We start from the raw sequence: 14,414 nt of genomic DNA, 5'->3' as shown, positions 1-14,414 counted from the left end.
CCTCTCTATTCATTTTAATAATAATAATACCTTTCATGTGTTTAGCCTTTATAATTTTTGAAGAACTTTAATGTAAATTCTCTACTGCTAAGCCAAAATATGAATCTGTGAGGGAGCTTGGCAGGTTTTTTTTATCCCTTGTTTATAATTAAGAAATTGAAGTCACAAGAAGTGACCCATGAATGGCAGAAGCTGAGCTAAACCAAGTTTGTGCTTTCCTTCTAATCCGGTGTTCTCTCTATTTCAATGCTCAGTGGTTTAAAAGAGTCTTCTCTGTATTTTGGAGGCTACCTGACATTTAACAGCATCTGTATTTATTTATAGAATGTTACAGTAAAAGCCACTAACACCTTTTTCCTTTAGTGGGATGGCGATGTATTCTGAATATTAACCCCGAAACCCAGCAAGATCTTAAAGGGTCTTCTGAATCATCAGAGAATTAAGTTCAGTAGGTTTTAGGGCTGTGCAAATTATATACACTCATAATTTCTTTGTATATGACATAAATATTTGTGGATGGTAGTGATGAAATGAATGGTATAGGCACAGTGAGCCCCAGCCCCAAAACTGAGTTCTGGTCTCTGGAGTGTGAACACTGGCTATGTGATCATAGAAATGCCATCTAGCCTGTCATTTATAAAATTATGAGATTTGATTGCATGACTTCTATGGCTTCTATGGATTTGTAACTTAACTGTCCGATGACAAAAACAATCCATTTTCTATGTCTGCTAACAAAGAATTCATTCATTTGCCTATCCATCCATATTCCCTCCATCCATGCATCCCTCCATCCATCCAACCATCCATGTATTCAAAGAGAGAAAGCATTATAGAGTAGCTTTGCCCTCCCTTTGGTTTATTTACAGTGAGCAGACATATATGCTTATAGGAAAGGTAGGAAAAGGGAACACTTCTACATAACTCCACTTTCTAAAGGAGTATTGGGCTGTGTTACATGACTCTCAGGGCTGAAATAAAGTCTCAAAATAGGACACGAGATGGTGGAATGTCATCTACAGAGCCGAGCCTCCTCAACTTGACGTTGGTGAAATGGCCAACACGGTTTAGAGAAAAAAAAAATGTTTATTTGATGTCCTAAGTTAGTAAATAAAGGCTTATTCAAAGGTAGAATCTCTTGCCTATGAGTGAAAAATTAAAGTATGCTTTTAAAAGGTTTCCTCGTTTGTTCTCAGCCCCAGCTGAGAAATGTTTAACAAACCCCCGTAGATCCATTTGTCCTAATATTACATGGAATGCAGCTTCATTGAATTTCCACAAATCAGGGTTTCCTGGATTTCTTTATCCTTTACTGATGCCTTTTGACCAAGCAGCAATAAAGGAAGCACACGGTACCACCCTGAGGCTGGTGTGGCCAAAGGCCTTTCACAGAGGGCCTGCTGTCCTCCTTCACTAGGGAAATGGTTTTCTCGCATGCCACATTTCTGCGGGTTTGGCCTTTTGACTGTTCTCATTGTTATTTCTTTCCCTCTATGGCTCTCCAATTTTTACGCTTAAGTTAACATTTGAACTTCTTCCCCACTGTCCTCATTTCTTTATTGCAAATAATTATCCATGGTATTTTGGCTCTGGTGGGCTGCTCTGTCTTTCTCATTTAGAATAGAGGATCAGCAGTTGAAGCACTATGGGAAAAATGCCCAAGCATTTTCTAATAAGGGGAGGTAAAAAATGATAACAGCCTGAACCTCAAAACCCCAATGTAGAATAGAGCATGGTAAGTTAAATCTAACATGTTAGAGCCAACTTCTTTGGTTTGCCTTTCCTGTCGTCTTCTGTTATTCCCTTCTTTTGCCTTTTCCCTTTTCCATTCTGCCCCTCTCCTTCCCCTGTGATTGACTATCGTGTAAATTGGAGCTAGCGAGGCCAAGGAAATCCTCTCTAGAGGATGACCATGAAAGTGAGAAAGGAATAGCGGAGGAGAAACTAGGCATGCCTAGTCAGGGGACGTGTTTTCCAGATGAAGGGAAAAGCATATGCAAAATCTTACTCTGAAACAAGTTTAGTGAGTAGGGAGACAGGAAGAAAGGCATGTACCTGAGGGGGAAAGGAATAGGAGGAAAAGTCATGGAGGGAGGCAAGGGCCATGGTGGAAAGTTGGGATTTTATTTTAATTACAGTGAGAAATCATCTGGAGTGTTAGAGGTGGGTGTTGCAGAAATGTGATACAATCACATTTATAGTGTAGAAGGATCCATCTGGCTACTCCAAAGAGAATGGGCTACGGGGAAGGAAGAGTTTCTCCCAAGGTGCCAAGTAGTCTTTTGTGGTAGTTCATTGCAAAGAGGATAGTGACTTAGACCAGGGTGGATGCAGTGAAAATTGTGAGGAGTGGTCAGATTTGGAAGACTGGGATGTATTTTAGAGGTAGCACTAACAGGACTTGTTCACATGCATATGAAGTAAGGAGAGAAGTCAGGGATGAATCCTAAGATTTTGACCTGAACATCGGGGTGAGTGCGAGTGCCACTGGCTGTGATGGAGAAGCCAAGAGTTGGATCAGGAGTGGATGAAAACTCAAGAATTCTGTTTGGATAATTTTTTGTTAGATATGATTATTAGGTTTTCAAATGCACCCTGAGAGGGCTGGTTGGATAACATGTCTGGAGTTGCCTGGAAAGGTTAGGGCTAGAGACATAAACTTGAGAATTAGCCCATCTACGACAAGTGAAAGAAGAGAAAGTAGATTAAAGCCTTTTTTCAATTTCCCACAAACACCATACTTCCCCTGTTGCACATACTATTCTCTCTGCCTGGAATGTTGTCTCCACCTCTTTGCCTCAGAAACACCCACTTGTCCTTCAGATCTCAGCCTAGTAACCACTTCACCCGTAAATCCTTCCCTGACTGGTTGGGCTACGTTAAACTCCTCTACCGTTGTCTCTGTATCTTTCTCTTGGCCGGTTCATAAATGACACACCCACAGCTAATGCTTTAGGATGGATTGCTCTTAAGAATCACAACAGATCTACTGTCTCTTGGCTTGTGACATTTGGCTTGTTTAATGCATCCAAGAGAGAATTTGGCCAAAGCAAGGAGTTTTGTTTACGGAGAACTGATTTTGTTTTTGTACAGGAGTCTGGAATTATTTCCAAAGGGTTCTGGTGAAGAAATATGCTTCAGAAAGAAATGGAGTTAATGTGATAAGTGGACCAATTTTTGACTATGACTACGACGGCTTACATGACACACAAGACAAAATCAAACAGTAAGCTTTTCATTCCCACGCAACGTGCGCTTTTAAATTCCAAGATCTCACTCAAGAATATTTTTCAAATATTCACGTACTAGAGAAGAGCTGATACCTCTTAAACCTGTTGCTCTTCGAATCTCCTTGTGATTTCTTCAGTTCTTTTGGACCTGTGATTAAACGAGGCATTGGTGGTTGGAAAGGAATTAGGATTTGTGGTAAATAAATGCACTTTTCATTTTCATGAAAGAAAATGTATCAAAAGATTAGAAAATTTTTTAACTTTATTCTTCAACAACTCTTTAGTGGGAAGATGATAATTTTCACTTGTGTTCACTATTTGGGGGGGACTTCTGGAATTCCTTAGGTTTTCTGAGTCAGTACATTTCAATAGGAAATTACATATAAACTTTGGTCAAATCTCGTTTCTATCCCTCTCTGTGGTGCTATTAGGGATATAAAAGGATGAGGCATACTCTGTTCATAAGGAACTTACAGTCTGGTGGAGAAAGTAAGAAGATATAAATACAACAAATTCATAATAGGTCATCATTTAATTTTTTTTTAAGGAGCTGATATACCTAATATTTGAAGAACTCTTTTAAAAGATTTTTTAAATTTTATTTTTGGCTGCGTTGGATCTTCGTTGCTGCATGCAGGCTTTCTCTAGTTGTGGCAAGCGGGAGCTACTCTTCGTTTCAGTGTGAGAGCTTCTCATTGAGGTGCCTTCTCTTGTTGCGGAGCACGGCTCAAGGCACGCGGGCTTCAGTAGTTGTGGCACATGGGCTCAGTAGTTGTGGCTTGCGGGCTCTAGAGCGCAGGCTCAGTAGTTGTGGCACACGGGCTTAGTTGCTCTGCGGCACGTGGGATCTTCCCGGACCAGGACTCCAACCTGTGTCCCCTGCATTGGCAGGCAGATTCTCAACCACTGCACCACCAGGGAAGCCCTCTTCATTTAATTTTATAGATGCATGAAACAGTTAGAGAGCAACACAAAATATGAGAGGGTTTCATTGTGATTGACAGACAGACATAAAATGCTAATTTTTTTCATATATATAACTAATAAAATAGGTGTTATCCTACCCCCTTTCCAGTCATCCATAAGAGAAATTTTATCCTACTTGTACATTTATTTTATTGCTGATTATTGTCATAGTTTTCAGCCCAAATTATACTGTTAGTTCAATTATAATTTCAATATTTTGAAATGATTAAAATTAAGATAATAGAAAACCAGGTAAGGAATGATGAATTTCTATACTATGCTCTACTCAAAATAATTTTTTATACTTTTGTAACTCATCAGTAGCACTCAGTTCTTAGAATTTTCTTTAGTAAATGAATTCTCTGTACCAACTGTACCAAGTTCAGGATCTCACTGTGGCTGGAAGGGCTATCACTCTCCTAGCTCCTGTGTTTTCTGCCTCTGGTCCATTTTATACAAGTCTATGAAAGTTATTTTCCTGAAACATGGATCTCATAATGGTACTTCCTAGCACAGAAACCTTCAGTGGAGCATCACTGCCTGAAAAATAGTGCCCAAACTCTACAACTTTGGCACTCAGAGCCCCCCTTACTTTGGCTTTTATTGACTCTTCCAGACTTACATTTCTACTCCATTGACCTATGCATTATGTCCCGCCTCTGAGAATTGGTTCAAGCTGTTTTCTTTGTCTGGAGTATCTTTTTCAGTCTACCAGGTTGAGAGAAAGAGGGGATTCCAGGCATTGAAAACATGATATTCAAAGATATAGAAGTGGGTTAACACCTGTAAGTGAAAAATGACTCCATTGAGTGAAATTTAATTTTAGTGACTTGGGCAATATTCACTGGCCACCACTTAAAAAAGAAAGCTTCTACCTCGGCTGTAGTTTGATTTTGCCTTCCTGTTTCAGGTATGTGGAAGGCAGTTCTATTCCTGTTCCAACTCACTACTACAGCATCATCACCAGCTGCCTGGATTTCACCCAGCCCGCCGACAAGTGTGACGGCCCCCTCTCTGTCTCCTCATTCATCCTTCCTCACAGACCAGACAATGATGAAAGCTGCAATGTGAGTTCAAGAACAGTGTCCTTTAGGATTTGCTGACAGAATTCATCTTGGTGTCTTAATTTATATTCCCACCCTTGAACTAGGACATACTTATCATAAAACATTTGCACTACACAAATGGGTATACAAATTGGGTCTTTAGAAAGGACCCAAAGGAAACTTTGCATAACACTTGGGAACTTTGTGCTCTAATGGCTTTTTATTTTTCAGCATATGGGTGTGTGGGATGTGTGTGCATTTAATGTTGTTCTATTTCTGTGTTTGATTTTGGCAAACGATAGAAGTGCCCATGTTTTCCATTTTGCAAAAGACAGATATTTTGTAGAAAGTGAAAAGTAACACAATTTTGGTAATTACTGAAATGAGGGAAGAGTTCTCAGGAGCTCATTATATCATTCGCTCTACTTTTGTGGATGTTTGAACATTTCATTCATAAAAACTTTTTTAAAAAGACACACACACAGGAATATATACTTTACAAATCAGAGTTTCATTTGCTACTAGTTATGAGGGCAGACGTAACAGGTCACCCCATTCTTAAATAGCACAGATGACTCTTGATTCACTTATTCCAACGTGAAAGGAGGACGGCATGGCAAAAAAGCCTCAGGAAGGCAGACAGGATCCGTGCTCTGTGCTCCTGGCTCTGTACTAATGCTGCACTCAGGGACAAATCACATGATTACTCCAGGTTTCTTTAATGTGATGGAAATCCTGTGCTCCAAGGTTGATTTTAGAAGTAATAGTCTCTATGCTTTTGTTTATATAATAGAATAGGAGATAAAATCTACAGAGGAAGATTTTTAGTCAAAAAGCAGTACTCAAATTCCTTAATTAGGTAAGGTACCCTGGGAAAAATGATGGCGTGTTTAACATAGTCACACTCCAGGCAGCCTTCAAGGGGGAAAGTAAATGGAACAAGCACAGAAATTGCTTCACTAAAAGGCAAAGACCCTTAAGAATAGCTTCAACAGAGATTTTCAGCTTCATGGACAAGGCAGCTTTGGGGCTATGGCTTCAATTATAGGTGAAGATTGAGGCTATGACCATGCAAAACAAAATAACAGGTGCAGACAAAAAATTGAAATATGGCTGAAAAAGCTAATTAAGTTGGCTAGAATATTGGAAATGAGGATCATAGTGGGAGGTAAGGTTTTAAAGTTTGCATGGAATCAGATTTAAAGTAAAAGTAGTCGTGGTAGTAGTCATAGCGGCCATAGTAGTAGTAGTTATCATTGATTGAGTCCATGTTACTATCCAAGTACTGTGCAGGTCCTCTCATTCATTACTTCTGATCATCTCATTACCCTATTAGGCAGATATATATGAGCTCCTTCCCCTCCCCTTTCATTAACTCTTGAGAAACCTGTAGCTCATAAAGAAAAAGTATGTAACATGGTTACTGGTTAGTCAGTAGAAAAGTAGAACTTTAGATTCAAGGCCTCTGATTCCAAAAGCTCATCCTTTTTCAAATTTATCAGATTTCTGTAGTGGAAGCTTGGGGCCTGAAGACTTTTTTCTCATTGCACAGACATTAGATAACCACGGAAAATGTTTAGGCATAAGAGCAACATTGTAGACTCTGTTTGGGGGAGATAAATTTGAATTGGAGGGGATCAAGCATGGTCCTCAAAGGTCTTTGGCAAGATTCCCAGGATTGAGGGAACAGAATTTGAACTGGGTGTGGTCTTGGAAATTTCTAAAGGAAGGTGGAAGGCAGCAATACTGTACTGGAAGGATAAATAAGATCTTAGAAATAATTGGATGGGAGGTGGAGAAGCAAGGGAACTTCAAGTGAGAGAGGAGCTGTCCTCAATTTATTGGCTCGACTTTCTCAATTTCGATTGTTCACAGCCCTCGAGACTAGGTAATGGCATACCCGAGAGGGATGTAATGCCTCTGCATAGCATGATGTACTTTTTTGAACTTCAGTTTTACTAAAATCTTGTTGTGGGGAGGTAAAAGTTTTGCAGAAAAGGAAACACATATTTTATGGAGTTAAATTCAAAATTGCCATACATGTTTAAGATAAGGCAGAGACTACAAAGACATTTCAGACTTAAAGTAGGCCATTTAAGAGACACCTCAATTCCTGGGGGATGTATGTTCACATTTCCCTGTCATTAGGGGAATTTGGTGATGCAGGAGTTTGAAAAACGTTGTTCTGAACTCAGCTCAGAGGCAGTTCTTTATTCACCCCGATGTTACATCTGACAAATGAAATCCACTGAGGTCCTCATACATCTTCCTCTTTGCACAGAGCTTAGGGGTATTTCTTATAGAGTTCAAGGCCAGCGTGCCTCTTATTGAAGAACCCCCTGCCTACGTAGACACCTGTCCTTGCCTTAAAGTCCACCTTAAGACTTCTGGGACTTGAATTCACAAATTCACTTGGGAGGAAGTTAGGGAGAAAAGGCAGGTGAAGGATAAATGGCCATTAGCAAGAAAAACACTAAGCAAGTTCCTGGACTGTGCTTTCATTTGCATTAATGTGTAAAGTTATTTATTTTTTAAATTTATTTTTAAAGTTTTTCTTTTCCTCTCTTGGAGCACATGAACTTTTATTCGACTTTTATTAGTTTTGCATTTTGTACTAGAGTCTCCTGCAGCAAATCCTTCTGTGGATTGCTAGCAAGAGGCAGAAGGCCTTTTCTTCATGTGTAACATAGCCCAGTATTTTGACTAATTGGAGGCCGGATTTTAGCCTGTGAGAACCAGAGGAGAATGCCCCTCAAATGAAATTGGCAAATCACTTCCCAAGGAAAGAAATAGCCAAAGACAGATTTTCCCCCAAATTTGTATAATCCCGGCTAGCCATTATTTAAATTAGGAAAAACCTTTTCACTTCTTGTCCACACATTCAAATGACTTACATTTACAAAGGAAACATTAGACTTACTGACCATTGAAAACTCAAATAAATGAGTTGAATATGAAAATTCTCCCGAAAATATCACTTCATGCTTACTCTGCTTACTCTGAGGGGGTCCCGACCCATTTGGAGACCTTCTACTTCGTTAATTATGTGGTCACACGGAGGATTGGCCAGTACCGTTGTGGGTAGAGTTATATTTAGGCCTGTTCTTTCCTATGACTCGCAGAGATCTTGGTTAGCTTGGGTTAGGAGGGTGGGGCGTGGAGGGTTAAAATCCTTATTTCCCCCAACCTGCAAAGCAATTTCTTCCTGTTTCTTCATTTTGCCTGGGATGGCCAGGCATCAGTTTCCTGAACCAACACCCTCCTGTACATATTTAGCACTGGCATGAGCTGCTGGAGCTCCCTGTCCAGGTCCGTGTGGGTTGGAGCTTTCTGAGAAAACCCAGTGCAGGTTCCTGGGCTTTGGTGGGTCGTTCATTGAGACCACTTGCAGTCAAAGACTTGGGCGAGGGCATGCTTGAACGTTCTCAGCCCTGGGACGCACAGCTACCCTTCGACTTGTAGAAAGACTTTTGGAAGCCATTGCAATTCCGGAGGCATTTGGGAATAAAATTATTGGCAAAGACCCTCCTGCCCCATGTCTACTGACGAAGGTAGACATTTCTCCATATTCTCAAGGTTCTCAGATCTCGTTCCTTCTCTCAAGTTCCCTCAAAAGTGGAAGAAGATATTTTTTAAATGTAAAGGACTGCTTTATCTGCACTGCCTTTTTGTTTCTACTTAGATGTGAAATAAATTGTTTAGTGTGGGACATTTAAATGTCTTTCATCTCGAATTTGTGCCAGTGAGGCAATTTTTGGCAAGTAGTTAAGACAGAAAGAGATTTCCTTCCTTCCCATCATGGGAAAACACATGATGTTGTTTCCTTACTTTACTCATTTTTTTCCCCTTCTTCCTTCCTCTCCTTCCTCCTTCCCAGGGAGCTGAAGTAAGCATTATTATTCTTATGAACCAATGAAGAAACTGAGGCCTAGAGAGGTCAAGCAGCTTCAGCAAGGTCTCACAGCCAGGAAGTGGAAGAGTTGCGATTCCAACTCAGGCCTCTTGGGCCCCAAAGTGCCAGGTGTATCAACTGAGCTGCTTAGAGTTGAACTCATTCAAATATCAATTCACTGCCGTCTAATAGATGATGTCCTTCATCTAGCACATTCTTCTGAAGGACTAGAAATGCACACACATCATTTTGTGCATTGGGCACAAGCTCTTTCCTTTCCTTGGGAGGCAGAGGAGCATTCCTAATTCCTCGTGCTCTGTACTTCTCACTGCAATTTGACAGCAGGGGAAAGAAACACATCACTGAATTCTCCAGGGCCTTTGGTTTTCCCAATTTTGATTTATGTTAGGAGAACATGTTGCATCGAATGCCGTTTCGCACCACACATCTGGTTTATTTGGTACAGCTAATTGCTGCTGAAAATGTTCACAGCCAAGGGCCCGTATTTGTGGCCCATTGCCAGCAGCACTGTGGGAGAGAGGCGGGGAGGCCAGGAAGGAATAACATGCCTTGGCTTTGGGTGCAGGAGTATGTAGAGGTCATTTGTGGACGTGGAGCAAATGGACCGTGTAGAGAAACTCCTTTGGAAAATTCTGACTCTGTACTCCCTTTCTGTTGCAGAGCTCAGAGGATGAGTCCAAATGGGTAGAAGAGCTTATAAAGATGCACACGGCTCGGGTGCGGGACATTGAACATCTTACCAGTCTGGATTTCTTCCGCAAGACCAGCCGCAGCTATCCAGAAATTCTGACACTAAAGACATACCTGCATACATATGAGAGCGAGATTTAACCTTCTGATCCTCTGCGGTGCAGTCTTATCAACTGGTGTATATTTTTATATTATTTTTGTATTTATTAATTTGAAACCAGGACATTAAAAAAAGTTAGTATTTTAATCCTGTACCAAATCTGACATATTACGCCCGAATGACTCCACTGTTTTCCCCTAACGCTTGATATAGGTAGTCTTGTGTTCTGAGTAGAGCTTGTAATAATTACTGCAGCTTGCGTTTTTAGTGGAAGCTTCTAAATGGTGCTGCACATTTGATATTTGCATTGAGGAAATATCAATTTTTCAATGCACAGTTGCCACATTTAGTCCTGTACTGTATTGAAATACTGATTCTGTAAAGTTGCATTCACTTACTGTTAATTATGCCAGACATATTTAAGCCTTATAGACCAATCTTAAATATAATAAATCACACATTCAATTTTCTTCTGGTTTTATTTGGTCTTTATTTCACATAAATTAGAGTGTTTGCTTCTGGTATAGTTCATGCATAAAATGTACACATTTCTTGTATTGGGCCCTCTTCTTAGTTGGATGTAGTTCACATAGAAAAAAGGACATCCTTAATATTCAACTGTGGTGGCCCGGATGAGGTAGATGAGGTACATATCTATGGGAAATCAGAAGGGCAGAGGAAACAGAAGAACTCCTGAATATCCTCTCTCACCTATCTATTTTAAAAATATCTTGAAGTCTGGAGGAACAGGTTCTTCTGATCAAGTTGTTTCAAAGCTTTTATTAGGGCTTCCCTGGTGGCGCAGTGGTTGAGAGTCTGCCTGCCGATGCAGGGGACGCGGGTTCGTGCCCCAGTCCGGGAAGATCCCACATGCCGCAGAGCGGCTGGGCCCGTGAGCCATGGCCGCTGAGCCTGCGCGTCCGGAGTCTGTGCTCTGCAACGGGAGAGGCCACAACAGTGAGAGGCCCCGTACCACAAAAAAAAAAAAAGCTTTTATTAGACTCAACAGAGACTATATTAAGGCTATATTCTGTATAAGTATCAATGTAAGAACCAGGGAGGATATAAAGAGAAATAAGACACTGGGATGAAATATAGACATAAATGTGTAATTAACCAATCAAAGTTGAGAATAATAAATGCCAAGTGAAAAGTGTTAGTAATCATGCAATATGACAGAAGGGTCTGAATGATAGGTGGGGTGATTTTTGATTGACTCAGTTGTGGCTTTAAGTAATAATGAAGCACAAAGCAAGGAATCATTCAGAGATTTTCAGTCCTTCTGATTGTGTCAGGGAGAACGCTGCATCTTAGTATCGCCATGTCTCTAACAGTTAGTAACCTCCCATAAGAAAAAAAAAGAACAGCACTTCTTTTTCATCATGTTAATTTTTACAGTAGCCACCTTTTATGGTCAGTGAAATGGGTTTTTAATTTCTATAAATTCTCCTTTAAAAGTAAATCTGCGTAAGAAGGAAGACATTGTGGGGACTTCCCTGGTGGCACAGTGGTTGAGAATCTGCCTGCCAATGCAGGGGACACGGATTTGAGCCCTGGTCCGGGAAGATCCCACATGCTGTGGAGCAACTAAGCCCGTTCGTCATAACTACTGAGCCTGCGCTCTAGAGCCCACGAGGCACAACTACTGAGCCCGCAAGCCACAACTACTGAGTCCGTGAGCCACAACTACTGAAGCCAATGTGCCTAGAGCCCATGCTCCTCGACAAGAGAAGCCACCGCAATGAGAAGCCTGCACACCGCAACGAAGAGTAGCCCCTGTTCACTGCAACTAGAGAAAAGTCCGTGCGCAGCAATGAAGACCCAACACAGCCAAAAATAAATAAATAAACAAACAATTTTATTTAAAAAAAAGAGGGAAAACATTGTGTTAAATAAAAAATACATAATAACAAAAGTAGGACTGATGGTAGTGGGGATATGCGAAAAATCATGAAGGTGGTATGAGAAAAACCGATGTTTGGGAAACACAGATACGGGAATACGCTGGAAGAAATGAACATGGTCATACTGTTGACATCTGTATTTATCCAGCAGCTGCGATAGTCCAGGCACGTCTCTGGCACTTCATATGCTTTGTCTGTAAATATTGAAAAGTGAGGAGCTCAGAGAAGATTTTATGGAAAGGGGAAGCATGAAGCTGGGAATGGAGAAGGCTTGAATTGGGCTTTGTAGTTTGGGGTAGGTAGTGTGGAAGTGAAAGCGTGGGCGATCGTTAGTCAAATTCATTTCACCTGCCTTCATGAATCAAAAATACTTGCGTGTCCTCCAAGTGGCATGTAGCCTAAACAATAGGTCGCTTGCCCAAGTTGTTTTCCAGGAACCTGGAGTCAGCTTTGTCTAGTTTGAGCTGAGCTGGTTAAGACTGGATAGGACCACCAAGCCTCCAACTGGGCATGCGCGAGTGTCCACTCTCGGTGACCTTCTGACATCACAGGGCCAAAAACTCCACCTTCAGATCATGCTAAGCGCCTCCATTTTTTAATGTGCAGAGGCCTGTGGCTTAGTTAGCCCTGCACAGAATGATGATTGACTACTGCACCTTTTTCCAGTCACCTTTCCTTACAATCCTTGTGCTCCCCAAGCCTCAGACCGCCCTGCTTCTTTATTTTTTAATCCCCAAAATACCCCGCGCTCCTTGCCTTCTGGGAGGCGGCTCTGAGATGCCTCCTCACTTGGCTGCCTTTCAAATAAATCCTCTCTCTGCTGCAAAACTCAATGTCTCAGTGTTTTGGTCTGCTGCAAGTCAGGCAAAACAAACCTGGATTGGTAACAAAAGTATGGTAGAAATGAATTGGGATATCACTCATCATTTATTTAATATTCAGTAATGATTGATTGACCATCTACTGCATGCCAGTACCTATGCTTGCTGTTGAGGTTAAAACTAAATAAGATAAACATGGTTCCTGCTGTTGCAGAACTTGCACTTTAGTGGGAGAACGAGACCACTTAAAAAACCCCAGGGTTTAGTTGTGATGTGTGCTGTGAGAGGATAACAGGTGCTGAGGGACAAGGGGGTGGAAAGAGAAGAGCCTTCGATGACACTACAGCCAACACTTGAGGGATGAGAAGAAATGGCCTCAAGAACAAGGATGAGAAGGTAGAGCAGGGCCAAGGATTAGGGGTGGGGAAAAATCTTGGGATGCGTGAGGGTCTGAAAGAAAATAGGTGTGGCCAAACACAAAGGTGGGGTTGGTTGGGAATAGGTCAGCAGATCCTAGTGGGCCCTGCTGAGGATTCTATTCTAAGTGCAACGGAAAATAATTGAGAAGTTTCAAGCCAAGGTATGACAACATTCAATTTAAGATTTCAGTGTATTGGCATGGATATGCAATAATTACATAGTATGCTCTAAACGTAATTCCACATAAAATACGTCTGATATGAGAGGGTACACCTATTAGGTGCAGTAATTCTGCATTAATACTCCCAAAAGTAGCATTACAAGAGAGAAGTATTAATTCTACTTTTTAAAAATATTTGCAAGCTCCTTGCTTAGCTAGATTTGCACATCACCTCAGATTGAACTCTTCTAAAAATAGGTTATACCTGAGGCTTTTGGGCAAAGCAGCTGCAAATTTAGTTGAGTACCGTTACTCTATTTTTAATCCTTAGGTCAAGTCTTTCTTTCTCATAAATAAACTCCATACCGACCACTGTATATTTCAAGTGAGTGGTTTTGCCGATAAACACATGTCATTAATTGTGGGGTTATTCGTGAAAGTCTCTGAATGGACAGGAACTCTATTAAAATGAGGTCTGGAAGACTATTTTAAGTTGGGGTTGTTTTTTTGTTTTTTTATTGAGACCTTGGTCCATTCATGCTTTCATTGAGCCCGTTGCCAACTGCTTGCTAGCACGGTGGTCCTGTTCTAGTGGATGGATTCAGAAAGTGACTCTCTAACACGAGCTCATTGTAAATAGAGTAAACCAGGGAAGCAGCCACAGAGTTTCTCAAGGGTAAAAACATTCTGAATTGTTTTTAGGAGGGTTGACTTAAAAAAAAAAAATAATCTAAGCAAAAGCAGTGTTTGGTGTCAATCGGGTTTGCCCCGGATTCCAGTGCCCATTATTCCTTGCGGTGGCTGGGGGGAGGGGGGCTGTGGATGAGGTCTTCATCCCTCCTGTTTGTGTTCCTCTGACTTCAGCTGTCTCTCCCTATCTCTTTGCCGAGTCAGGCTGGGGCTGCCCTGCAGGTGGGAAGTGGTAAAGGCAACGGGAATTCTCCCAGGAGGAGAGGGATTGTATGCGATGGTGAGGAACAAGATTTAGCTGTTTGAGTTTGTAGGCTGGGGTAAACAGAGCCTGCTAGAGGCTCAGCCAACAGCGGCAGTGGTTCCTGTTTGGGCTGCACTTCTAGGAAGCGCGTGTCCTTGATCCCTCTTGTCCCCGCTCCTGGCAGGGATGTCCAGTTTGGGCTGGAATATGAAAGTGGAAATTGTGTCCCT

The 14,414-nt window shown here is 41.4% G+C and overlaps 1 protein-coding gene across 4 annotated transcripts in view; it reads left to right on the top strand.

Moving 5' to 3' along the window:
- Window positions 1–10,414, top strand: part of ENPP2 (ectonucleotide pyrophosphatase/phosphodiesterase 2) — a 109,041-nt gene extending 98,627 nt beyond the window's left edge. For 2 of the 4 annotated variants that reach the window (XM_027092547.1, XM_027092548.1), the window contains 3 exons: window positions 3,094–3,226; window positions 5,107–5,263; window positions 9,816–10,412. In XM_027092547.1, the coding sequence (XP_026948348.1) occupies window positions 3,094–3,226; window positions 5,107–5,263; window positions 9,816–9,986 (461 nt within the window). In that variant the 3' untranslated portion in view covers window positions 9,987–10,412. Of the gene's footprint in view, window positions 1–3,093; window positions 3,227–5,106; window positions 5,264–9,815 lie in introns of all 4 variants that reach the window. The other 2 variants (XM_027092546.1, XM_027092549.1) reach the window with 2 other exon arrangements.
- The last annotated feature ends 4,000 nt before the right edge of the window (window positions 10,415–14,414 follow it).

Source organism: Aethalodelphis obliquidens, unplaced genomic scaffold (assembly GCF_003676395.1).
Source record: "Aethalodelphis obliquidens isolate GAN/ISIS:26980383/991018 unplaced genomic scaffold, ASM367639v1 scaffold79, whole genome shotgun sequence".
Taxonomy (NCBI): domain Eukaryota; kingdom Metazoa; phylum Chordata; class Mammalia; order Artiodactyla; family Delphinidae; genus Aethalodelphis; species Aethalodelphis obliquidens.
This window is presented reverse-complemented; position numbering and strand designations above follow the sequence as displayed.